This window comes from Mercenaria mercenaria, chromosome 3 (genome assembly GCF_021730395.1).
Source record: "Mercenaria mercenaria strain notata chromosome 3, MADL_Memer_1, whole genome shotgun sequence".
In the NCBI taxonomy this organism is placed as follows: domain Eukaryota; kingdom Metazoa; phylum Mollusca; class Bivalvia; order Venerida; family Veneridae; genus Mercenaria; species Mercenaria mercenaria.
In genome coordinates this window covers 54,717,578-54,745,459 of record NC_069363.1, presented here as the reverse complement: position 1 = coordinate 54,745,459, position 27,882 = coordinate 54,717,578, and the positions used below count along the sequence as shown (strand labels likewise).

Below are 27,882 nucleotides of genomic sequence, written 5' to 3'. Positions count from 1 at the left end.
TTTTATTTTAGGAAAGGAAAAGGAAAATATAAAACATTTTTCACCCAAAATCTTTAAAGGTAACCTGTGGGGCCCCTTTTTTTGACTTCACAAAATTTTTTTCGTTGGAATAAATTGTCGATATGATGCTACAATGCGGGGGGCCCCCCTTGGCCGAGTAGTTAAGGCCGCTGACTTCAAACAGTTGCCACTCAGCGATGTGGGTTCAGGACTCACTCGGAGCGTTAAATTCTCCATTCAGCTGGCTTACGGAAGGCGAGTGCCCGCCCGTGATGAAATAGTGCGGGGCATCCGCGGTCTTCCTCCACCATCAAAGCTGGAAAGTCGCCATCTGATCTATAATTGTGTAGGTGCGACGTTAAACACAACAAAAACAAAACAAAACAAAAGCTACTATGCGATCATGATTCAGCTGAAAAGTATATCGAAATTATGAAGTGTATACTGATTATAGAGCTGTTATGATAGGTTTATTTTTTTTAATGACACCTTCAATAACATACAAATGAAATAGCCACTTATAATATACACTTTACCTGATCAACAGAGACAAACCGAGCATATCGTCCCGTCTTATTGATGAGTTTAAACTTTCCTTGATAACCTATGGGTACCAAGATCTCCCGTCCCACATATTCATTCCGCTGTTCTATGAACTCTTCACCTTTTTCAGTCTTTTTCTGTTGTTTGTCGTCAAAACCAAGAATTTTAACCAAAACAAATTGCACCCATTTTGGTTTCTCAAGCAATATCTCCTCGCCTCCTGGTAGTTCTTTTGCATCAGGTATTTCATATTCCTTAGGCACTACACGCACAATAGCTGGATATTCAGTGACCTTTTCACTCACTTCAGTCAATGTAAGAACTTGCTCAGGCACATTTTCATACTGTTGTAGACCTTTTTCTTCTGCCATTATATATTAAATACGATCTATATTTATTTGTTAAACACGCAAAATTAACTTCGAACGTTTATACGATCGAGAGCTTCTTCATCGTGTTTTAAAACTCCAGGTCCATTCTATGCTTAATAGAACAAATGCGAATTGGTAATGAGGTACACGCAATGGACAATGAATATCAATAGCCTTACGAACTTAATCCAAGACGCGTATCTTTTATTTAATCCAGTCGCGATACATACGTGCACGAATAAAGATTTTGTTCAGTATTTACGCTTCCTCGTTGACAAATGTGTTATGAAATAGAGCATGAAAAAAGTACACTTTGTGCGACATATCATTGGAACTGAAAATTCTATATAGATGAAAGTCAGTAATTTGATTTTATTCTTTTCTGTTTTATTCCAATAAAGTTGACTGCCCGTTTTTGATAAAATCATTTTATCATTGTATATGAATTATACAGATATATCACTTTCACTGGTATTACGTTGTTAATAATTATAATAAAGGCAATAAAATCAAATTATTCAGTTATCACAATATCTGTGGTTTATTATTGTTACTGTTATTATTATTATCGTTTTACCTTTACTGAAGGAATATTAATTTCATTCAACTCCTTTACATACATCTTCATGGTCTAGTTTGGACCTCCTGTTGTGTTAATTGCCCCCAACATTGATACGGAACTTTGGTTTAGGTGGCCTGCCTGTATCGGCTTCTTTTATTATATTTCAGCTGTAATTATCTATGAACCAATTGCACATCTTCGCGAATAAAGAAATGCAGTACACTTAAAAACCGTATGAAATGGAATATTTCGGATTCGTTAAAGTTTAATTCACTGATATTGCAGTGTTTCGCATGTCTCCTACTTCTATTTACTATGCATCTTTACATGCATTGATTATAAAAATAAAAGTTTACCTTCGATGAATTCCCCTTACAGTTCACAATTTCCATTTTTATCCATTTCTAGAATACTAGTAAATAAAAAAAAAATGCAAATAAATATTTGAGTACAAAATAGACGTATTTTCCGATAAATAACCCGAAGAATTGGTAACAATTCTGATTTATCTCAAAGCTAATGATACATGTAACATATAAACCTAAGGAACGTACATGTAGAACATACATCGATCAACATCAAACAAATTGTAGACGAAGGCAGGGGCAATGAATGGAAGGTACAATATTCTAAAATGGAAGCTTAATTATTATAAAATGGGGAATTTAAGGTAGAACCCTGTCCATTAGGTTCAGCATAAAAATGCAAAAAAAAAAAAAAAAAAAAAAAAAAAAAAAAATGGTATTGATATGTTAGGCTTTATTTAAGTTGGATTTGTACAACATCATTTTACATAATTTACAGCTTTAGTATAGCATAGCAGTAGTCTAATATATTATCATAAATATACTATCGCAACGAATGTTACATGCTCTTTTATGAATAATGTTTTCGTAGTCAGCTGCCAGTTTCTTTTCTAAAATACAAACATTTAACATAATGCTAAAGAAAAGCATGAGGAGGAATACAAACCATTTAGATTAAGATTTTAGTCTAAGTAGTTTTCTAACATATTGATGTTGTCTCTATTTTGCTAAGAAGTTAAAGAAGTGATAAATTACAGGAACAACCAGGACTTTCCTACCTGTCGGGGATATAAGTTTAAAACTGTAGCAATTGTGTCCACTTTTCGGGTTAAAATCTTGCTTCTGTCGTGCAAGTTGTTGTTAGTACCACATAGTATATATTATGTATTTTACCTGGTGAATAAAATCAAATATTAAATGATCGTATTCTGATGTTTATGTTTGGCAAATTCTTGTTGCAATTTTGACGTTTTATTTCCTTTTGAACAATAGCATTACAAATACACGAAACCCTGTAAAGCTAAAACGGAACTATATAACTTTGATACTTTGTAGTAAGCAAACAAGAGTCGCATTTGCTCTTTTCCTAACGTTTAAAACATTTTATTCTTAGGAATACCTTTATGTTATACTATAAACGAACAAGAGAAAGGCATTGTTTTTTTTATGAATGCATGCAAACTATTTAACATCGAATTTGTCAAAATGCTACCAGAACATTAATCATTTGAGACGGTCAGCATTATATATCTAACATTCTAACATTGCTCGATGAGATTGTTAGTTGAACAAAGTAGAAGCTCTGTATATTCTGCAATAAACAGCGGCTGACTCGCGGACCGATAGGAGAACATTATGACGTCAATTATGACATCGAATTGGCGCATGACGCCACATCATCACTACTCGGTTAAATGCAGTCCAGCGTAATATTTATCAAAAATTTCAGATGCTTGAATGTTTCATTATTCGGACTAATGCCCTCGTGGTTCAATTCCTGCGCATCTGAACTCTGAACCGTGATAAATCAGGTGATAAACCACTCGCAGGCCTTGATTATCTAAGTATTCCTGCATATAAATAAGATCTGTTTCCTGTATTTCTGCAGCTCATCACAAAGCAATGAGATTTTACTTCTGTACTGGCAAATATACCCCTAGTACAGCCATTCATGGAGATATGGGTTGGAACTCTATGATTTTTGCAAATAGAAAACAATATGTAACCATAGGAATCGTTGTCTTAACTTTGATAATACAAGAATCAATAAGAAAATATTTGAGCGGCCTTCAGCCAAAGGAAGCAACAGATGTAAAACATGTAAAGGATAAGCTAGCTCCACATGCTTTAAATGCATATATACAATTACTCTTCCATCGGAAAAAAATATTAAACGACATGTCAGCTGTTCTCAGAAACACCCATATTCTACAGGGACAGCTGAGCTCGATGAAGTTTCAAGCATTAGTGGCGTGGTGCGTAATAAACTAAGATCTTACACACTACTTAAAGGACAAGGAAAGCCTGACAATATGTTAATTACATATGAAAGCCATGATCAAGCCTTTCATAACGCTGAAATAATTTTTTAAATTCGGACCACTATTGAAAAAGATATGGCAGTTTGTAATTTAAGAAAATTACTGATCATGGAGGCAGCCATTTTGTGTGTTTATGACGTCATTTACACACTGCTGAATTCTTTATTTAGCAAGTAATTTTTTTAATAGAGTAATTTTATATGTTTTTTTGATGTAAGATATAAAACATGGTAAGTTCTTTCATTATAGCTGGAAAAGGTAGAGAAATTATTTTACAGAAATCAGTCAATATAATTCAGATATGTGTCTAGAAATTTAATAAATCCGCCATTTTGTTTCCATGGCAACAAAAACAAAATGGCGGATTTATTAAATTTCTAGCCATTTTGATCAAATATTTAAATTCTCATAACTTCCTCATTTTTAAATCGATTTTGAAAATTCTTTCACTTCTTTAAATGATTACAGAAAATCCTAGCAGATGAAATTAACACCAAAACACCATTGCCTTTCCCTTTAAGACTAGATACGAAGTTGAACCATATTGCAAAATACAACTATTATATTCTTATAGATCTGCTTTGACAAAGTTCAGGTGTGGTGTTGCACCGCTGCGGCTTGAAACCGGGCGGTATGAGGGATTGTCTAAAATCGAGAGGACTTGTCCTTTCTGCAAAACCATTGTTGAAAATGAAATGCATGTTCTGTTAAACTGCCAAACTTATTCTGCTAATAGAAATTTACTTTTTGAAAAAGTCTGTTCTTTAGGTCATTATTTTAGAATACTAAATGATACTGAAAAGTATCAGTTTCTGTATACCCATTCTGATATGATAAGAATTTTAGCAAATAACCCCCCCCCGCACCCCACCCGAAAAATGTTGCGTTATACTGAAGATCCGAAATAACACTCTGAACAGTAGAAAATAGTAATGCGGCATATATTAGTATTTTGTTTCTGTTTCTAGCTTGGTATTATTTTGTAGTAGAAATGTAGACTTTGCATTATTTTAGCTTTGTATTATAATTTTAAGAACCATTTTGTTATATTTTAATTGTTAGCCTGTATCGGCTTCTTTTATTATATTTCATGTTATTTCTGCTAATCTGTATACACTCTTATTCAAATTAGAGGTGATATATATTTCCAGTATTATTAAGTACTTTTAGCTTAACTTGTTTGTATTCACTATATATGTTATTGTTCTGTGCTTTTATTTGATCTTTTAGACACATAGTATTTAATCTTTATTTTAGTGGTACTTGTATAAGAGTACTGTAATATGACAAAGTTTGTTTGTTTTAGAGTATGTCTAGTCTCTTATAATTTTCTATTTCAAGAATGGTTATGTACAGTTTGTAATGAAATTTTATATGTTATTGTGCATAGATGAGACACAAATAAATAAATAATAAATAGAATGCATTTGTACCTTGTCCTGCTGTCTTAACCTTTACCCTGCTAAATTTCTAAAATGGACTTGTTAATCATTCAATTTGGGCAATACCATTTATCATTTGAAGGGGTGTTTCCTGACAATTTACTGACTGAATAGCGAACAGTGAAGACCATCATCAACCTGCACGTCCGTGCGGGCTGATCTTGGTCTGAACTGGTAGCAAAGACAGAATCACTTGCCGCCAGCAGGCTAAAGGTTAAAGAAATAATTACGAGTAACTACAATATTTTTACAGAAAGAACTAGATCTACATCTAAGGTATAATTTCTACTATCTTACCGAAGTTTTCATTATCCATATACTCTTCCTCTTGTACAAACAGACATAAGAAAATATGCAAATATGTTAGAATTTGCGCAGTTTTTAACATATTTTCTTCATATATAGAAAGAAAGATGACATTGCATTCTCGGCCTCATTGTCTGACCATACACGGAAGTTGTTGTGTTAAAAAGAACGACATTTTTTTGCAAAATATATTTTGAAAGATGTAAACAGGAAGTTTTATAAAATGCATACCTATTCTGTGGTAAAGTACTTTTTTTATAATAATGACTTATATTTAGTTATGTGAGAGATGAGGACTGGGTAGATATTAAAGTATCTTTAAAGGGAAAGGCAACGTTGTTTTGTCAGTGGTATTTCTTAAATCATTTAAAGCAGTGAAAGAATTTTCAAAATCGGAGAAAAAATGAGAAAGTTACGAGCATTTAAATATGTGGTCAAATTGGCGGCCATTTTGTTTCCATATCAACAAAAAACAAAATGGCGGAATTATTAAATTTTTAGATATACATTTGAACTGCATTTACTTATTACTGTAAAAAGTAAAATAATTTCTCTACTTTTTCCAACTATAATGAAAGAAAGTATCGTGTTTTACACCTTATACTCAAGAAACATATGACAATTTGTCTTTTAAAAGGTTATTTGCTAAATAAAGTATTCAGGAGTGTGTAAATGACGTCATAAACACTAAAATGGCTGTCTCCATTATCAACCATTTTCTTAAATTTCAAACTGCCATATCTTTTTCAAAAGTTGTCCGATTTTAAAAATTCTTTCAACGTTATGAAAGGCTTGATGATGGCTTTCATTTTAATTTAACTTATTTTCATGCTTTCCTTATCCTTTAATAGTTCCCAATCATGTATTCTGGTCTTATTTTTAAGAATGTTCATTGTTGAAGCTATAATACTCCAAACCCTTACTAATACATAGAATATATTACATATGTCTTTTCACAATGAATTTATTAAACAAGTTTAATGAAATAATAGAATGCGAGGTTTAGCCGAGCATTCGATCCCTTTTTCAACGATTTTAATAAATTAAGTGTTGAGTGACACAATTGTAATATTCCAGTATCACATGTTAGATGATTTTCCTACTGAAACATTGAAATATTTTTTCTTTTCTATCTTTACCTATTTCGGACGAAGTCACCTCGACCAACGTCTACTATGCTTCAAACGATGTCAACATCAAAATGTTATTTCACAAGTGTAATGTCAAAATAATATAATGACTTTATTTCACACACACAACTTCAACGATATGGTGACATTTATTTATCGCGAAATATAAAGAAAGCGGGAAGGAATAATCGATTATCAGTAATTAAAAAGTCATATCAGAATTGCAGTTAAATTTTGATTATTGTTTAAGTAGTCCATAAGAAACGTGTGTAAAGGACGATTTTTCTGAATCAAACACCCAAGGCGTGAAACATTGCAGGTGGATTGCAGTGTTATGGCCGCTTGCAAAATAAAAAATAAAATCGGAAATATCTAAATATCGCAGAAAAAAGCATAGATGCCAATGGTTTTAATGGTTTCGTTCTGATGTATATGACAAAAAACTACTTATGTAGTAAAAAATGAGAAGGTGTTGTCCTTTGGAAAATATATGACACAAAGGTTTAATTGTTTTACATCTTTTATTTAACACATCTGAGAAAACAACATTTCTTTTTCATTTAAAATTTGGAATTTAAAATAAATCATAATTACTTGTGTCAGTCGCTTAATATTTTATGAATAGAAGCAAAAATTAAAGAAAATTGAACCAATTTGTCATGAAATTTAGTCATAGTTTGCCTGAGTTCTTGGTACCAAGTTCAAAGCCGGTCCATAACACACATTTGGAGCCTTACGCCATCAGCTTGCGTTGCCGATTTGTTAATGGATACTTAATGCATAACAGTTATAGACTAGCCACAAAAAGGACACAATTATGACAGGAACTTGAAATCTACGGTTTGACACCACATGAGTTTACATTTATCATCTATTCGATCCCCAACATTTTATAGACTGGGCTCAAATTTTAATATTCTGCTTGTGACATTGGAATGTACCGATGTATTTGTATGTTTTATTTGATAGAATCAGGTGTTTGATCACTAGGTCAAGAGATTAAATCGGGAAATTTATACATTTCCATCGGCTAGTTCGTCATTTCCAGTTTAGATTAAGTGCAATGGTCCTAGTTTTAACTTCTTTTATCCTTCCAGCTTTGCTATCAAGAACATAAAAATGTTAAATTGCGTGTTACGGTGCAATATCGTTTTATATTACATGAATTTATTCTTAAAACTGAACATGGCAACACAGATATACATCATCCCAATCTCACTTCATCATAAATTCACAAGTTTAAGGATATATATAAAATAAATAAAATGACTTAATATCTTATGCCGAGTCTTCATTGTCAAGTATATTAAGAGAAACAACTTTTTTAAGATTTAAAATAATTTGTATTTGTTCTGCTACTTTTAATAGGAGTTCATCACAACATTTTGTGCGCAACTAAATGGCGCTGTAAGCGATGGCCACAGTAAGCAATTTTCACGATTTGCCGCCGAAAATGCATAGTTCTCGGATATGCAGCGTGCCTGAGCAAAAATGTATTGAAAATTCGGGTCGTGCAAATTTTGTCTTTAAAAAGTTGTTGGTGTAAAAGTGTTTTTATGGGAGGAGGAGTAGTGGGAAGTTTGTGACCAAGAAATCATCTTGCACGAATCGAAAACATTTTAGACAGCCAAGTCCAACTATTTCGTCGAGTAAAGATTCAGCCGACCCGACTTACAGTCACATAAAATTTCGGAAAATTGTAATGTATGGCCTTCAAGTTCAAATATGACCGGCTCAAAATGTCGTTATAATTGTGATCCCCCTCCCCCACAGGCCCCCAAAGTTTTTTTCAGAGGGGAGGAGTGTGTGTGTGTTGGGGGGGGGGGGGGAGGGGGCACTTAGATTTGCCCTTGTCCATACGAATTTGTGTTGTGCATATCTCAAAAGGTGGTTGACCTATAGTAATCAAACATCATAGGATTGTTATTCAACATGTGGTGACGTGCTCCTGGGGTTTTATTTTGGATTTCACGTAGTAAGACCAGAGTGATGGCCATTGACAGTCAAAAATATGCATAAAGGGTCTGAAAGTTTGTTTCGCACGTATCTCAAAAAGTGTAAGACCTAGAGGCATGAAAGTTTATTGGAATGTTATTGAGTATATGAAGTTGTGCACATGAGGTTTAGTTTTGGATTTACCATCCCCCTTACTGCCCGCTGAAATTAAAAAATCATATTTTGTTTACTTCTCCAGTTACTTTTATCTTGGGTTCTTGATAATGTTTTGAAGTATCCCTACCCATAAAGTATCCCTCAAGTTTTTTAAGTCTTGCATTTCCAACAATTAGCATATGACCGTACATTGATAGAAAGTTGGTGTACCAGTGTCCTATGGTACATCTAGTTTAAATTTTAATTATCTTTATTATTGCTGGTATGTGTTGTAATAAATAACCAATCACTGAATTGTAAGATAATTTATTTTGAAACTGTTTATAACATTGTGCAATTTATTGTGTAAGAAAGAAAAAAAAAGTTCATATTTTTAAGGTGAGTGGGGTAATGAAAAAATAACCTTGTGGGTGGGGTGAATATTTTTTTCTTTTTTTTTCTTGAAAACGAGCACGTGTTGATATTATTATTTTTTGGTTCAGTATTTTTTTGTCTTAGTTCTAGCTTACATAATCCAAAATTTGTTTAAATTCTGTCTGTTAGATTTTTCATATATATACGAAATGCTTTTTGGGTTTTCCAGTTATAGATATTTTAGACATTTCCGAAGAGCATTATTTTCTGTGTTGATATATCTATATGTTGATTTGTAATGATGTAAAAACAAGAAGATCAAAACGAATTTTTAAGTAAATAGCTGTTTGCACTTGTTTTATCATGACATGTATGTATTGTTTTTACAGACGAAAATACCAATTTGGTGTCCCTAATAAACTTTGATTATTAAAAAAGCACGGGTACCTATTGTTTTTCTTTTCTATTTTAAGTTGTGGTACATCAATCAATAAATATGCAAAATTATAGAAAAATCTTCCCGCTAGGAATAATTGTGAAAACATCTTTAAAAATATTATTTTCCAAAGCAGGTGCTATTTCTGGTCAAACAAGCTTCACACTCTTTCCTTCCACCTGGTCTTAAAGCAATTAATTAGAATAATGGGGAAAACTACATATTCCCGTAGGTGAATAGTCAATACATTTTTACTTCGTTTTAACGATATCGAATACAGCTATATCGAGGTGTTAATTCGTTATAACGAAATCTTAATTTGTTGTACCAAAATCTTAATTCATTATAGCAAAATAAAATGTATTGAACATGTCACTTCATGTGCTCCGTAGAAAAAGGAATCTGCGTGTTAAGGTTAAATACACTTACTGCGTGACCTTGAATATGTTTAAGATAATCTTATGTATTCAAAGGTAGTCGAGATGTTGAATATGTTATTATTCTGCTTGGTTGCATTCTATACTTCCAAGGATCTTTTAACAGATGTTATTAATGTGAAATTAGATATACATTATGCTAACGAGAGTTTGCAATGAGGAAGTCATGACTTAACGCAAAGAAACACTTGGATTTGATGGAAATCGTGTCATTGTCGTCTGCTGGTGTGTCAACTTTCCTGATGAAAAGTAAACAAACACTGCTGGTTTGTAAATAGATATCTTGGTCAACTTTTGTTGTCTCAACTTTCCTGATGAAGAGGAAGAAAACGCAGTTGGACTGTAATGTAAATGTATTTTTCAAGACAATGGTTCAAAGAACAAAAACATTTAGACACGTTTATAACAGTCTAGCATCAAACCAAAAGGAAAACGTTTTGTACATATCTCAATCTATACAAGTTTTGCTGTCACAAATCCATTCAAAGCATGGATTTATTCATCTAAATATTTTATTTGCAGTCCTTTTAAGTAATATTTTGCTAAACTACCCTTTTGTAATACACCTGCATGTTTATAAGCTATCGTTTCTTGATCTCCATCCCTTGTATATTATTTTCTTGAGGAAATCAACATCTGAGCCTGACAGATTCAGCACATTCCAGTCCTCAAATCCATCGAAGAAAGAACCATCCAACATTTGTTCGGAACAGGTTTTGGCAAGATGTTTTAAACCACAATTTTCTAAACAGAGTGACACTGCTTCCACGGAATAAAGAAAGAAATCCTCTTGCGAGCTGTTGCTGTTAAAAGCTAACGACATCTTATTTGTCGTATTCTGTTCAGCATGACACTGTTCTGAGTTTGGCGTACAGTTATCAACCATCGGAGTGCCATACACTGGCTGTGTTTCAGGGAATATCAGCTTTGTGTAATTTCGATTGATTGCATCGGTCGGTAGAAACGGTAGAGGTCTAATTGGACTACATTCTCCTTTTGGTATCCTATCCGATTCGGTAACTGCATCATTATGTAATTGAACGTCAGCATTGACACGGAACTTTGGTTTAGGTGGCCTGCCTGGCGGTTTTTCAATATGTTTGACACTTCCTTCATCAGCTCTGTCTCTTCTTCTACTTTTGAATAAAGTCCGTACTTTATTCAAAAATGAACTACTCCTCTGCAAGAGCAATTTTTAAAAGATCATTAAAGGTATGCAAATAAAGTAGATATAATACTAGCACATACATAGGCAAATAATTAGAATAGATATCCTCTAGGCGATTTTACCCGGGTATCTACAATTTTCAAACTGAGCAAGTGTAAATTGTTTTGTTAAATATCTTGACAGCGCTACATGCAAAATTCACGAAACCTATTAACCAATTATGACGGTTGATTTTTTTTTTATTTTTAATTCATTTATACTTAAATTACCTTGACTTTCGTAGGTTTTCCTGCAGGGTGGATAGGTTGTCTTTCTGAAAATCAATGCTATTAAAAGAATGAATCGTCACTAGTGTGAACCGTATCGTAAAATAACAATGATAATGGATTTGCAACTAGTCTTATGGATTTGTAGAAAAGCTGTATTAATGGCACATCAGACAGTTTTTAGACAGAATGCTTTATAACGGATCAAACCTTATGATTTATGCCAATTAAAAATACTTTTGGTCAAATTCTAAAAGTAAAAATGTCCATACATTTCTTTTGACATTTTCAGCTAAAATTCTAACGAAAGTCTATATTTTCCCTTCACAACCAGCACCTGTCCTATGTTTATTTTTATACATATTAAAGATTGCATCATTCTAGATCTATGAATTCATTTTGAACAAAAATTGGACATTTTACTGAAAAGAATAGAAGTCTATGTTTTTCGGCTCATTGTTTTGTCATCTTCACGTTTATAATTACAGTCAACTCTGTTTAAGTAATGAGACAAAATCCGTTAATCACTTACATAAAGTCCATATTACATTGTTTTTTATAAAAAAGTAGGATTTGAAAAAAAATGCATGTTTGCATATTTTGTTAGTTTTGCATTTGTGAAAATGATAGAGCACATAAGATGTGCAAGGTTTAATAAGTGATTTCACTGATTGATAAATCATTCAAGTATTATTAAGACAGAACTTAAAACTGAAAACGTAATCCTTAATCTATACTTTTCATTGGTTATATCTAATTCATTTCTTAAAGGCATTGGGCCGAGTTTCTCAAAAATCTGTCTGAAAGTGGGAAACAGTCAGATGTGCCTATAATCACAAACTACATATCGTATGAAATATTTTGGCAGAGACTTTCCTTTACAAATTAAAATTATTCTATTTAAATTATCATTCAAGTTTGCATGACACCGTTATAAAAACAGTGTACATTTAAAAAAAAGAAAAAATGTAAAATCAAACGTTATTACTTGGAATAGGTGGGGGCGGTTCTTCGATTTCTGCATATAAAGAAACCTCTTCTTCCTCATTATCATCTGATGAATCTACAGACAGATAGTTTAAAAATATACATAAGAAAATAAGAATCATTTTAATAAGTTAGTCCTCAAAATGTTTTATCGTATTAATTCTGTTTCTCCTTCTAAAATTCTTATTGTATGTCTATGCTTTTTTTTCAGGTTAATTGTTTCATTTATTAGCAATGAGTTACACAAATGTACACGTACAGCTAGATTTATAGGTGTTTTAGTTTCGTTTTATCTGCGAAAGGGTTAAAAAGTAAATAAAAATATTGAACTTTTATTTATTTAAGAAATAATAAACCCCAAAATATTGATTAAAATCATTGTCTAGAGTTTATGCCCTCTTGAAATTATTCCGCATGCGTATAACCTCATCGTAAAAATTTCAAAATGTAAAACATAGTTCTACCTTATATTATTTTCTCAAATAACGTCTCAGTTTCAGTCTTCTTTGTTTAATAAGAAAACAACAATAAACTATTGCAAAACTTCAATGTTTGGATATTGTTATACTGTATTGTCAACATTTCTAAAATTCTTCGTTCAAGTCATATTTATCAAATTTGAAAATTTCATCTTGGTTGCTCAACAAGCTTCAAAAATGAAATTTGTCAATAAAATATTCCCTTTTTCCATTCAAACAACGATATTTTATTTTGATTTATGAATCTTGAATAAATTACGATACATACCTTCAAAAGTAATTTGTACGACATCGTACAATTTATCGCCTGTCGAATTTCTCTTGAACAAATCGGGGCTTCGGAGCCATGAAACTTCACATTGATCCAATGGTAATAGATATAATGAGTTGCTAACAAAGTCAGATATTAAACACTGTCCATACTTTCTTTTAATACACTTTTGCTTTTCCTCGTCATCATAAAAACATAGCTTTTGTATATACATTTTATTCCATATATTTTTCGGAACAAGAATAGTTTCGTAGGTCTTGTGATTCTTGTTTCTGATCCAGCCAATAAGATATTCAACAACTTTGAAGCCTAAAACTTCAATAGGCCCTTCGACCATAGTTAGCATCGCGCTTCTTAATGTGTGGTCCTTTAATACAGCATCCTCCGCATGTATCTCTTGAAACAGCACTACCTGAGGTAAAAATGACGTATCAGACAATTCGGTCAGAGTATAAAGTGTTTCCTTCTCAAAGACAGTAAAATTGACTTCATCATTTTCATGAAATGTATATTTTCTATCTCCATCCGCGCATTCTAAAAATACACCTTTTTCAGTCCTGTATATCCTTTTAAGTTCTAGAACCGTCTTTGCTTGAATCATGACTGTTTGTTCCATATCACTTGAGAGAAACGCCTTTGTTTCATTTTCAACCTTTACCGACGTTGGAGAGTCAGCAAGTACCTATTAGCCAAAAAGAGAGTAAAAACTAACTGTAACATTTTAGTGGTTTGACAACACGAAACCAATGTCCTGGAAATCATTTTGAATTTTACTGAACCCCAGCGGCCCAACCACCCCCAAAAAACAACAAAAACCTTTGATCATGTCAAATATTGTGCATATTATCATGCTAAATCATATAGATGTCCAGTGGGGATCATTTTTCTAAAAGAAGACACAACAGCTAGATTTTCCGTACAAAATTACAACTTGCATAGGGAAAACAAAACTAGGTTTACATTAGAAAACGTCATCAATTGCGTCACTTAATTTTTTTTCAGTATCTAAAAAAGTTGTAGAAAAGAGGATATGAAATGTAGCATACAAGATATAAGTGGCACTAGTACCAATTTTATAATAATTAAGAAACTCTGTCTCAGATGAGACCACAAAAGTTTAACAAAATATTTTTACTTGTTTCATTGTGGCACTCTCATTCTGTTTATCTGTGACTTAATAATGAAATTCTTTCAACAGATCAATTGTTCTTACAAAAACTAATACCTGTTTGATTGTCAAATATCTTCCACGACTTCCCGGTCTACGAACAAATTTCACTTTCCCATGAAAACTCAGCGGCATAAGATATTCGTTTCCAACAAAAGTGTCATGCTCCAGAACATACTCGCCACCTTTTTCTTGTTGCACCTTTTTATTGTCATAGAATTGTAATACTTTTATATGTGCACATGTTTCTTCAGAAACGCGTTGAAAAAGAATATCCGTGTCTTCAGGTATATCTGTTTGTACTTCTTGACGAGCAACACTAGTCGTCCTTACAACAATAGGTAAAGTATCACCGTTAATAATGTCTTGAACAGCTAACGTTTCATCTTCATATTTCATATCTCGAAGTTTACTAGAACATGCCATTATTATAAGATACAAAGCCTTACTGAGTCAATATAAACCTCCTCTTCCTGTATCGCGATTCAATGCGGCATGCTTTCACTTACCTCGGTAATAATGAATCACGTAAGCTAATAAAACAGTATATCTTTATATACGAAATCGAATATGCGTGTGTACCGCTCGATATTTTATGCTATACTGCACGTTATTATAGTGTTACATAATAACTTCATAAACATCAATAAGATCGATCATTTTCTTGTATAGCATGGTTGTCTAGAGAAGCTGCGTCGAAATGGTACCACTGCAGGTTTCTGGAGCATGTTGGTAAAAAAGGCTAGAAAAAGGTCTAGAAAAGGTCGTTGAAAATAATAGCACCGAGGTATTTTATGGTAAGGTTTGTTTTCAGTTGTTTGTTGTAAATGTTGTAAGGATGATCCTTCCATTTCTTTCTTTCATAATATATACTTTCCACGACATTTCCATTCCATTCAGTGTTTAAGCCAAATAGTAGTAGACTTGACATACCTTATAGGCTATATACCAATAAAAGAAATTGTTCTTTGTTTCATATAAATTTCAGCTACTCCAGAACAATTTTGTTACAGTTTCTAGATTTTCACTCCGTCGTAGACCTATTTTCCACAAGATATCCATACATTTGCTTCAAGAAAACGAAAGGAAAAAGGGGTGTTGAATAGTATGCAGTGAAATGCAAGTCAACTGAAGTCAGGTCCCTTCATATTGCCGCATTTCAGAAAGCGGTCCGCAGAATAAACACCCTACTTTCGATTTCAAATAAACAACTCGAAACATTTGAATATTAGCATGAAAAGTGTCCTATTTTATGTCAAATTCATTCCACGAGTGAAATAATGCCCATTTGGCCCCCGATTTACGCGCGAATGGGCGAAAAATGGAAAAAAATTAGTATCTATTTATTAGGGACTTCTTTCGAAGCACATTTTTGACCGAATTACTGCATTATAACCTTAAAGAGTTTAGAATTATTATAAAATATCTCAATAACTGTGCATTTTATGATGTTACGTTCTTAATTTCTTCTACTTTTGCCATATTTACGGTATGTATTCTTACAGAAACAAGTAATCCACCATTTCTTGAATCGTTATCTTATTCTCAAGTGTGTTTTATAACCATCAAGTTTATATCCGGATAGACCATTGTATTTCCCACGAAAGCGCGAGGGTATCATTACATCTGACATTGAAGTGTGAAGCCAGGTATATGATTACGTTCTCGTGTCTATGATAAGGTCCTCGTTTTACACCAAATCGGTTCAATGTCACTATTCTCTTTTAGTAGATTCATTTGTATTCTATCAAGACATTATACCTTATTTGATAGGATTGGAACTTGAGAATGTTCAAGCTGTGCCGAGCTAGTGAAGCTGAAACGTTTAGCATGCACGTAAATACGCCAGCAAATACATGTCAATGCATTAATCATAGTAACACATTATATCAATTTCCTTATAAACGAAATCTCCAAAAGTCATTTGATGTTATGAAAACGAAACACATCGTTATTTAGCACATTCAAAAAATGTGTCGAAAATTTTAAATGTGAATGATACTTGCATTGAATACGTCCAAAATCACATAATTGTTCATTACAGAAAAAAGCTACATGAGCAACTTTGGGAGCTAACTCCATAGGCTGTTCGTGATCATCCGAGTTAAAACGTGTATCTTTAAATTAACTCATTTTTGCGACGTCCGTCCGTTTGCAAAATACTGTAAAGAAGTTACTGGATGACCCAGATGTAACGGAGTTTCGGGTAAGCTGACTGTTCAAACCGTATTCAGTAAGGTCAGATGGAGAGAGATAAGGGAGCGAAACAGTATTCAACAACATAACTATGACACTAAAATTCATTTTTGTTGTCTTGAGAATAACAATTTAACAATTACATTTTGTGAAACAAATATAAAGGCAACAATTTTATTATTAAACACAAATCTTCTTAAAGTACTTAAACATTTTATTAACACTATGTAGACTTTCACTACTTAACACGACCACAATCGTCCTTTGAAATGCTGATTTCAAATGCAGACACGGCAAATGAGTAAATAAAAAGCAATTTGAATGATCTCCCTTGCACCGTTTGAAATAGTATTAAAGCCACTAACAAAAACATAAAATATACTGAAGTCGAACTTTTCTATATAATCACACAAGAAGGGATAAACTTGAGATGGATATCGTTTCCTCTGCTGATCCTTTCTTCCAACAAAGACGTGCTTATATTGTTCAGTTACATGTACATTAATCACGGACATTTTTGTCTTCATCTCTCATTTTCTTTCTTTGTTGTAATTGTCGATATGTATAGTTATACCCTGTGATTATATTTCACTTATATAAACCAATAATCAATTGATTAATATTGCAGTAAATAATATGATATAATAGAAAACAGAGCTTGTAATAAATCATAAAATATTCTCAAGTCTTACAAAAAGGCTGCTGCAATTTTCTAGTTACTACATCTCTTTCCATAACAAACTATAAAATCAACAATTTGAACATGACATCCATAGCATGAATTTAAATACAAACAAAATGGAACAAAACACTCATTTCTTTATTTTTAAAACATAGAAAAACACTTTTCATGAAATGTATACTTTATTACTTAAGCTTTAATCTGCTGACGGCAAGTGATTTTGCCTTTGCGACCTGTGCAGACCAAGATCAGCTTGCATATTTAGCAGGCTAAAGGTTAAATATAGGATTTACATAAGTGTCTTTTTATATTGAGTTTATTCAACGAGTTGAATAAATTCATTGTGCTAAGTCACAAATGTAATATTCTTTTTAATCACATGTAAGCTTTTCCTGAGGAAACATCAAAATATTTACTTTCTTTAACATATATAAAGAAGTCAATTCTCCTTTACTTTAAGCGACGTCGAAGTGAAAGCTTTATTATACTAGTGTTTTTATCAAATTTATGTAATGGCTTTATTTCACTCCCGCGACGTCAAACATGTGATCAATACAATCAAAACTATATGTTCAGCGGCTATTGTAGCGCAGTGTAAAATAATAATCGGACTTCTAATGCCATCTCGTTATTTTAGAAATATCTTTCATTATACTTAAAACACATCTACAAAATATGTCTCACACTTATAATACGTTTCTTATAATATATCAAATTCAACAAAAAATAATTTGTTATAATACTGTTCTATTTACACAAAATACACAAAAGTGTCTGCAGTTAAAAGGTTGGCTGCTAAATGTTCACAAAATCACCTGTTTTGTTTTGTTGGCTTTTACGTCATACCGACAAAATTATCAATCATATGGCGTTTTTCCAGCTTTTGATGGTAGCGTAAGACACCAGATACCCATTCGAGCATTATTTTATAATAGGCGTGCACCTTGGTAGAGCCACCGGCCTTCCATGGATTCCTTATATGAAGAATTCTACACCCAATTCTAAGCGAAGTTTGAACCCATTTCGGTGAGGGGCAAGTGATTCAAAGTCGACGAGTTTCACAACTCTCAAATCCTCTCGTTCACATTATCGAGGGCTATATCATAACACAATGCTAGAACGGACTTGAACATGCAAAAATGTTTACTCATTGGAAAAAAGCAATAGTGCTTGCAAGTCAAACTTAATTTTAAGGGTAAACAGGCGTAAAGTGGTTGACAGTTTCTTACACTGAGTATATAAAAAACTTGTATTATATACATTACATGGCCATCTTATTGTACAAAAGTAAGGCCCTACTTTGAGACCTGTTCTGTCTTCGGCCTCCATCCTTCGTTTATAATCTTTCTGATCTTAAAGACATCTAATTTACTTAGACTGAAAGGATCTGACATTAACTCATTCAGATCAAAATCTCTGAAAAAAGCACCATCAAGTTTATTTGTACTGCAATCAATCGCAAACTTATCTAAACTACACATCTTTAAACATTCGACCAACTCCTGAACAGTATACGAATAAAAATCTTCTTTAGTTTGTCTGGCACGTCCTATTTTTTTCAAATCTGGATAACGTGCCAACGTGTCAAGTTTTGGATCAGATTTTGTATCAGCTGCATTTTGATGTCTAATTTCTTTAATGTGCTTTAGAAATGCTGCTTCTTTATCTTCTACATCGTCGTACATATCAAGTTTATCATCGTCGGTTATATTGATTTCGCCTTTTGACGGTAACTCTGGTAAAGGTCTATGTCTGTTGACCTCATATGCCTTAGATAATCGATGGGATTTCTCGTTGTCCACCCTTTCGCTTAAATTTTTAGAAAGACGCTTCTTTTCAGAAAGTTGACTCTCTAGTAATTCGCCTGACTCGGTTTTAGATCGGCTATATATCATTGACTGTTTTTGTTTCGTGGTCTTGGTGTTATAGGCATACGCCTCAGCTGATTTTTGTTTTGAACGCTTCAATAGCTGTTCGTGGACTTTATCAAAGCCAAGTTTTGCTTTCTCTTTTATTTTCTGTAATATATCCTCTTTTCTTGCCTGTAGTAAATATTTTACTTATGAAATTATGAAGCATAACATAAAAACACAATATAGCGCAGAGTTAAATTCTATTAGCAATTTATTCAAAATTTTAAACAGCTTTGACAGAATATAAATAAATAGAATGATATGAATACCTTAGGAGTCGGAAGCAGTATCAGCTCTCTTTTTGGAATCAGAGCTGAAAAAAGTAAATAAAACAGATTTTTAATCTCATGTATTCCTGTTCATGCTAGATTATGTATTTTACTTAATGCGTGTCTGGATAGTTACATCTAGTAAACGTTACTTATATAATCATTGTAAAATGTAAAATGAATACTTTACATATTGGTAATGGTTATTTTCATTTTCTTAATAATTGTATTTATAGTGAACAAGAAACACCTAAACAAACTGAGCTCAAATGTCCCACTCAGGCATCCACGAACAATGCGTTTTCTTAAAAAAATTGTTAAAAATGAAATAAATTCAAAAAATAATTTGATTCGATAATTATAGATTATTAAAAAATAGATTTGTATCGAGAAATATGCAAGAGTTCTGCAGCAGAAACGAGTGCTTATTTCTCGATGCAAATCTAATAATCTTTTTCATAATTTCATAATTATTTTATTAATAATGTAAATTTGTTCTTTAACCAGAGTAAAATAAAAAATATCGTCGAAAAAGAGCTTTTAAACGCGTCGAAAACGCGACGGAATGCAAGAATCTGACGTCACAAATGACGTCACGCACTCGATATGAAATTTGAACGTGAAAATGGAAAAATATTGTTTCAGGTTCCACTGTAACTTAACGGAGTTCATAAATGAGTATATAATAAGTTCGGATTAGTAACTGGCATGAGCGGCTAAACGTTCGATCAAGAGGTTTAGCATTAGTTTAATATAAAGTTCTGAGATCTCCGGAGACAAATTTGTGTTGAAATCAAAACTATAAATTTGAAAAGATTTTCAAGATTTATTGTCTTAAATTTAGCTTCAGTCTTTCGTTACAGCTTTATCTCTCTTAATATCTAATACTTACGAGGATCTGGTGGAATGTCTTGAACTTGTGACACTGTTTTAGGAGGCAATGATGGGTCCCCGACAACCTGCGGCATGGGTTTCTCGTAATCTTCATTGTCATCCTCTAAAACGGAAATGTAATATATACTTGAAAAGATTTTTGAGGTGGGAGCTATTATCATCATGTTTGTTTATCAACATATTTCTTGTCTCCGATACTGTAACGCAGAATCGCCGCTGTGTCAGTTATCCCGCCGGCTGTGTAGAAACAATAATACACGTGTATGTAAAATTGTATATGATTCTTTACATTTTTAGATATTAAGAAAACTTTGTGGGATTCATGATATGTACATATTCAAATTAACTCATGTAATAAAAATATATTCTATATATTGTTCTTCATCAGGATTGTCCATTTCTGGAGGAAAATATATATATAGTAATTTACCTTAGTCTATTTTAAGAAGGCAGAAAATATCAACAAAGCATAGGTAATAATTATTTGAAATAATGCACATTGATAGAAACCCTTTAAAATATCTGAACATATCAAAACTATGTTCAATCAATTCTCCACAGAGTCATGTTCATCTGCTAAGATTAAACATGATCTTTTTATGAATAAAATATATGCTTTTATGTTAAGATAAGGACAAAGATCCTATCGTCATGTCCTATAACACAACCGTCTTAAAACAGACTCTTCAACAATGTGAGTGTAGATATGAATATAATAAAACAAAGCTACACAGCAAAAAATAAGACAAACAGACGATGAAGACAAAAGGAAAAATAAAAGAACAGTTAGGAATCACACTGGAACAGGTAGTGCAAGAATTATTAAGCAAAACATAATTGTTAAAATATGACTAAGTGTTTACCTTCATTCTCACTGAACACGTTTTCATAGTCTGACAACGTTTTTGCTTTAATAGAAAACCAAATATAGACTATATATGAATAATACAAAATATCATATCTATATAATCTAATCAACATTCATTAACCAGTAATGCCTATTCGCGTGCGATGCGTTTTACAGGTTCGTTTAATTTATTAACACTAAAAAACTGAACTCTTTCGTTAATTCAATTTTAAAGCAAAATGCAATAAATTGGGAGAAATTGTCACTATGTTAAGTGTACGCATCACATCCTCCCCTCGAAGGCAAATATATGTAAACCTGATTACTTCGGAGCAAACAATGAAAAATATGTGCAGGCTTCAATACACAAGGAAGGCGGGTGAAATGAACATTGAAACAAATTACTCCTGATCCAGATCATTCCAGATACCGAATATCTGTAAAGATAACAGCATTTGGTCCTTACCTATGTTTTCATAATCAGCAAGTTTCTCAGCTGAAAAAGAGGTGATAATTGTGTAAATGGATATTTCTTTTCCCATAGAAGCAAAGTCAATTTCCAAGAACAATAGCTGATAGTCAACGAATTTCGTTTAGAAAAAAGCATTGCGGTCTAAGTACTTGCTAATATGTACAATTTGATTAAACCTTATCAAAATCGAAACAAACGAGCTGTATGGGCTGACTTTAAACGTACATTATAACTAAATACACTGAGCAAAATTTGTATAAACCGAACCGCATTTACATTTTTAAATTTGTGGCAATACATGGATAAAGTACCCGTATATGACCGCACTGAAACCCCGATGTCATATAATGAAAAGCTTGATCACTTCTAACAATGGTAAGGTTATAAATCCGTACTTACCTGTCATTTTGACTTTGGGTGCTAGCAACCAAACAACTCTTGTTTCTATTGGCTTCATCATGTAGAGGCTACTCACTACAAAGTTTGAGTCGAGACTTTCCCCGAAATGTTGTCTGATATACTCGTTTTTCTGTGATTCGCTTTTGAAAACTTTTGGTTGTACCAACTGGTTATTCCAGATTTTACTAGATATTAAGCCAACTGTCTGACGAGTGCCTTCAGGTTTCATCCATGCAATATACATATTTCGTCGCACAAAGGATTTTAATATCTTAATTGGTCCTCCCGTCAGAGTTAGCATTGTACTGGCTTCGTCGTCATCTTTGAGTACAACATCGTCTGCCCAAACATTTTCGAACTGAACGTTCTTTGGAAGTAGTATAAATTCACCTGCCAGGTTTAAGAAAGTATGCTCATCGGGATCTTCAGCTGCGGAGCAATTTATTGGAAAATCTTCTCTGAAAAGATATGTTCTTGAAGTCTTCTTTGACTTGCATTTGATATACCGGATCTTTTCAACTGTTGACACATACTTAACTTCAAGTTTCGTGCCTTCGGCCAACGAGGATGTTGCATGCGACTGTTCTGGAGGAGTATACACAGTTTCCTGACCAATCCGTATAAATCTCGGCAAATCACGTATTATCTAAATAAACATGATATGATGTAAAATGAAATAACATACTTATCAAAAGACTGAGTCATAGTTTCTATGTTATTTAAGTGTGAACAAATACCAATTTAAACTTTTAGAAATATTTAAATTGTATTATCCTAAATACGTAATATCAGAATAATCTGCGTTTATAGTTGGAAGAAGGAACTGATATATAAAACACTTTTCACAAACTGTTTAATGGTACTCTGTGGGTCTCTTATTTGGCAATACTTTTATGTTGGAATAAATTGTCGATATGATGCTACAATGCGGGGGCCCCCCTTGGCTGAGTAGTTAAGGCCGCTGACTTCAAAGAGTTGCCACTCAACGATGTGGGTTCAAGACTCACCCAGAGCGTTAAATTCTCCATCCAGCTGGCTTACGGAAGGCGAGTACCCGCCCGTGATGGAAAGTCGCCATCTAATCTATAATTATGTAGGTTCGACGTTAAACACAACAAATACAAAACAAAACAAAAGCTACAATACGATCATGATTCAACTGAAACGTATATCGGAAATATGAAATGTATACTGATTTTAGAGCTGTTACGATTGGTTTATATTTGTAATGTCACTTTCAATAACATACAAATGAAATAGCTACTTTCACTTTACCTGATCAACAGAGACAAACCGAGCATGTCGTCCCGTCTTATTGACGAGTTTAAACTTTCCTTGATAGCCTATGGGTACCAAGATCTCCCGTCCCACATAGTCATTTCGCTGTTCTATGAACTCTTCACCTTTTTCAGTCTTTTTCTGTTGTTCGTCGTCAAAACCAAGAATTCTAACCAGAACAAATTGCACCCATTTTGGTTTCTCAAGCAATATCTCCTCGCCTCCTGGTAGTTCTTTTGCATCAGGTATTTCATATTCCTTAGGCACTACACGCACAATAGCTGGATATTCAGTAACCCTTTCACTCACTTCAGTCAATGTAAGAACTTGCTCAGGCACATTTTCATACTGCTGTAGACCCTTTTCTTCTGCCATTATTCATTAAATACAATCTATATTTACTTCATTCATGTTAAACACGCAAAATTAACTTCGAACGTTTATAAGATCGAGAGCTTCTTCGTCGTGTTTTAAAACTCCAGGTCCATTCTATGCTTTATAGAACAAATGCAAATTGGTAATGAGGTACACGCGATGGACAATGCGTATCAATAGCCTTACAAACTTAATCCAAGACGCTTATCTGTTATTTAATCCAGTCGCGATACATACGTGCACGAATAAAGATTTTGTTCAGTATTTACGCTTCCTGGTTGATAAAAGGTAGATAAACATGTGTATTTAAGTTTATGCCGTTTGCCGGTTATGATAAGTTAACACAACAAGTCGATATTCAAATGTAAAAATAGTAACTGGTTATTTTAGACTTATATGAATTATTTAATGCGGTATCTGATATATCTAACACAGTACAATTGAATATGCACACATTTTATATGATCCAGTGTTTTACGGTTTATCAAAGTACAAATCATACTGTAGCATGTGATACTTTTTCATGATTGATAATAAATTTTTCGTTTGCATTATATTAGAAATACTTTTTCCTTACTAACAGCATATTTAACAAAAAAAATATACAAAACAAAAACAAACTTACTTCCATAGAGGCAATTAGATTTTTTAAGAAAAAAGTAACATTCACACATCCAAATTTTTATTTTTTCTGCATGGAACATTTGTCAAAAAATGAAAACCCCATGCTCATTTCTTTGTTATAAAATAACGCATGAATAAAGTACACTTTGTGCAACATATTATTGAAACTGAAAATTCTATATAGATAAATGAAAGTCAGTAATTTGATTTTATTCTTTTTTTTTTTATTCCAATAAAGTTGACTGCCCGTTTATGATAAAATCATTTTATCATTGTATATGAATTATAAAGATATATCACTTTCACTGGTATTACGTTTTTAATTATTATAGTAAAGGCAATAGTTATCACAATATCTATAGTTTATTATTGTTATAATTATTATTATTATTGTTTTGCGTTTATTGAAGGAATACTAATTTCATTCAACTCCTTTACACACATCTTCATGGCCTAGTTTGGACTTCCTGCTGTGTTAATAGCCCTCTAATTGACTCCCATTAATAACCGCAGTAGATAAGGTTTGAGTTGTTTATTGGATTTGAGAGCATCATTTATGAAGTAGTGGATTTAGGCCTTTAAGCCCCCGACATGTATGGAGGTGTTTATGATAAACATATATACGAAATACATAGATAAAGGCTGAACACCACTAAATCTGGCTGTACTTTATTTCATATAAAATGCACTTACTTTATAACGGTTTTTCTAGCATATCAGATTTTCAGAGACTTATATTCCCATAAAGAACTACTTTAGAACAACAAAAACAAAAGGGGATGTTAACTTTTATATAAGAAAACTACAGTTCGTTAAATACAACCCGCTGAATTTACTCCTTTTCGCTTCTTTCAATTTCTCTTTTCGTGACATTAAATTCTTACGCCGCAATTTTTACCTAGCATGCAATAGGAACATGCCGATTTCAACAGAATGCAAAGTGTCGCGGTAGAGTAAAAGTAAACACTTTGCTATTGAGAAAAGGCACTAGGAAATGAAAAAAAGATTAGCACTATTTATATTTGGACTACTTGTGACCAGACCTGCGGAGGCTTACATTTGTTATGGCTGTGATCAGCTTAAAATGAATTATAAAAGATAGACAAGAAGGACGAAGACGCCTTGGACCAGTTAGTGGCAAACACGCCACTGGGCAGTTTAAAACTATTTATAGTGTGCACCTTAACCTGGCCGTAAAGGAAATGGCTCCTATAGGAAAGACATCTGCACATGAAATTGTACAGATATCAAACTGAATATTGTGTAAATGCAATAAAACTTTGAGGTACAGGGTGTCACCTTTTCAAAAAATTGAAGATAGGTTATAAATCATATTTTCTTTTGCGACTTGACCATTTTTTTCTTTCTTTAGCAGTTATGTGTCGGCATGTAAACAACCTCTTTATTCTTCAATTTCGGGCAATATCCAGGCGGCCAATTGTATCTTCCGTGTTCAATTTTGTTATCTATATTGATCAAAGAAGGCGGGTGTTATGTCGAGTTCAGATGTAACGTGATCAAAAGAAATATCAAGTATTAGTTAAATAACAAAGGCACCAAGGTGTTAAATGAAATATTTATAAACGCAAAACATAAGATTGCAGTCTATATATGGAAAATTTCTTTAAAGTTTTGAGATTTATAAACGTTTTTATATAATGATAAGCCGAAACGAAAGAACAAAATTTAAAAAAAAACGAAGTTTGTTTAACGTTATTTTTTAAAAGGCAAAACGTATAACTGAACTAACATAAAACAGTTGGTTTTAAATCCATCATCCATCCACTTGAGCACTTAATCAACAATTTAGTAGATTTTTTTTTTCAATATATCATTGTTATAATTCAGTTAACCCAATACCTTAAATACTACATCAATGTTCCGACTTGAATTGCTTCTCCGGTTTCCATATAAGCGTTCTAGTAAACATTTATACATACAAATTGATTAAACATCTTTTTACTAGACCTCGTGAAATGTATGATTTTGAGAATGGTTATGATTTTTCACGTGGTATGGTGTACTTTGATGTTGGAGAAATTTCCTTCCTTTGAATACATGACTGAAAATTTAACTACTTAAAATACTGACTGTAGTAATGAAGTTGCTGCTGTTTTTGTGTCCTGTGATTATTTTGTTTTAAGTATGTGTTCACACATTCCGTCATAATGTATCATTTTATCAAGTTCAATAAAGTTTTATAGCTCAGAACACGCTGAAACATATTTGCTTACTAACTCCTTTGAAACCTATTCCACAAGAATTCGCGGTTGCATTGTACTTGGTCTGATCGGATCAGATACTAGTACAATGTTACGAGCTCCAATGCCATGTTATAGATGTAGTACATTGTACTTTGAATAAAGTTGGTTCCAATCCTAATTTCAAAAGTCCTACTTAAATCCAGACATTTCAAGTTGCTTAACATTTCATCTGGTTGTTTTTACTAGAATGAATCATACTTGACTGCTTTATTACTGATTTCTATTAATTTTATTCATGAGCAAAAAGTAACGAATTTTCATTATTTTGCATCTTATAGCCAATGAAATCTATAAGGAGATCCTCCGAAAACATAAAGCAGTCATGTAAAATAATAGCAAACTCGGTTTGCTGAGTCTGTTCATGACAGGTAATGAATTGTGTAATACTCCTCACACCCACTAGCACCGACTTAAGCGGCATTTTCTAGCACCGACTTAAGCGGCGTTTTCTAGCACCGAGTTAAGCGACATTTTCTAGCACCGAGTTAAGCGGCATTTTCTAGCACCGACTTAAGCGGCGTTTTCTAGCACCGAGTTAAGCGACATTTCTAGCACCGACTTAAGCGGCATTTTCTAGCACCGACTTAAGCGGCGTTTTCTAGCACCGACTTAAGCGGCGTTTTCTAGCACCGACTTAAGCGGCGTTTTCTAGCACCGAGTTAAGCGGCATTTTCTAGCACCGACTTAAGCGGAATTCTATTATAGTAAAACTGAATAATGTAAATCCCAGAAAATAAAACAACACTGAGTCCAAATACGGGGGATATTTTTACAGCCAGCCACCACAAAGCACGTAAAGACTGATGTTATGAACGCAGCCAAGATACCAAGTCTTTGCTGACATCAAAAACAACAAAGAAGTAAGAGCTACATATATCTTTATAGTTACACAGAGCAGCCCAGTATTAAAGATTTCATTTATTGATGATGTCCCTTTCATCGTGACTGTAAAGTCGAGTGAATCTAAATCAGTTGTAAACTTCTTCACGTGTATTGCTATGGAAACACTGATTTTATATATAAGATACAGGTCACATTGTAGTAAAGGCAAAATGTATTTATACAGTGTTTTACTAGATCACTTATTAAACGCATTTTGATATGTAACTTTGTGCATAAGATTTAAACACGAAGTGATGAAGATATCAATAATTCTAAGTTACTTCCGTATCAGCAGTATTACATGGCAGGTAGAAAACGTATTATTATTTTTATCAATCGTTCTGTAATTATCTTACTCTTGTTTCATCAAACTTCCTTGTGAACCCACAAAACTAACAATCAACTGTA

The 27,882-nt window shown here is 32.9% G+C and overlaps 2 protein-coding genes and 1 long non-coding RNA gene across 5 annotated transcripts; all 3 read right to left on the bottom strand.

The window, feature by feature from the left end:
- Positions 1–102: 102 nt before the first annotated feature.
- On the bottom strand, positions 103–5,712 carry LOC128555634 (uncharacterized). The gene is made up of 4 exons (XR_008370229.1): positions 5,563–5,712; positions 2,561–2,675; positions 1,833–1,888; positions 103–907 (listed from the first exon to the last, which is right to left on the bottom strand). It is a non-coding gene; the product is annotated as an uncharacterized LOC128555634 (long non-coding RNA).
- Positions 5,713–8,512: 2,800 nt separating this feature from the next.
- LOC123524705 (uncharacterized) lies at positions 8,513–15,983 on the bottom strand. Of its 2 annotated transcripts, none has more exons than XM_045303115.2 (5): positions 14,437–15,983; positions 13,209–13,623; positions 12,463–12,537; positions 11,478–11,521; positions 8,513–11,220 (listed from the first exon to the last, which is right to left on the bottom strand). In XM_045303115.2, the coding sequence occupies exons 1-5, from the start codon at positions 14,803–14,805 to the stop codon at positions 10,615–10,617; spliced, it is 1,509 nt and encodes a 502-aa protein (XP_045159050.2). In that variant the 5' UTR covers positions 14,806–15,983; the 3' UTR covers positions 8,513–10,614. The 2 variants fall into 2 exon arrangements, with proteins under 2 accessions (XP_045159050.2, XP_045159049.2); XM_045303114.2 differs by having other exon boundaries at positions 13,209–13,893; positions 14,437–15,982.
- Positions 15,984–16,665: 682 nt separating this feature from the next.
- LOC123524706 (uncharacterized) lies at positions 16,666–23,991 on the bottom strand. 2 transcript variants are annotated; one of them, XM_053538544.1, is made up of 8 exons: positions 23,327–23,465; positions 23,059–23,134; positions 22,052–22,697; positions 21,647–21,676; positions 21,197–21,241; positions 20,332–20,436; positions 19,440–19,483; positions 16,666–19,299 (listed from the first exon to the last, which is right to left on the bottom strand). In XM_053538544.1, the coding sequence occupies exons 2-8, from the start codon at positions 23,077–23,079 to the stop codon at positions 18,553–18,555; spliced, it is 1,638 nt and encodes a 545-aa protein (XP_053394519.1). In that variant the 5' UTR covers positions 23,080–23,134; positions 23,327–23,465; the 3' UTR covers positions 16,666–18,552. The 2 variants fall into 2 exon arrangements, with proteins under 2 accessions (XP_053394519.1, XP_045159052.2); XM_045303117.2 differs by lacking the exon at positions 23,059–23,134 and having other exon boundaries at positions 23,327–23,991.
- Positions 23,992–27,882: the final 3,891 nt, after the last annotated feature.

Bases quoted from the DNA above. Each gene is read 5' to 3' on its own strand.
- LOC123524705 (XM_045303114.2), bottom strand. From the start codon at position 14,805: ATGGCATGTTCTAGTAAACTTCGAGATATGAAATATGAAGATGAAACG. The intron at 13,894-14,436 runs GTATTAGTTTTT...TTTGGCTAATAG, and splicing joins GATATTTGACAATCAAACAG to GTACTTGCTGACTCTCCAAC. The intron at 12,538-13,208 runs GTATGTATCGTA...ATCTGTCTGTAG, and splicing joins CGTACAAATTACTTTTGAAG to ATTCATCAGATGATAATGAG.
- LOC123524706 (XM_045303117.2), bottom strand. From the start codon at position 23,704: ATGGCAGAAGAAAAGGGTCTACAGCAGTATGAAAATGTGCCTGAGCAA. The intron at 21,242-21,646 runs GTAAGGACCAAA...TTTCTATTAAAG, and splicing joins TGCTGATTATGAAAACATAG to CAAAAACGTTGTCAGACTAT. The intron at 19,484-20,331 runs GTAAGTATTAGA...TACTTTTTTCAG, and splicing joins AGACATTCCACCAGATCCTC to CTCTGATTCCAAAAAGAGAG.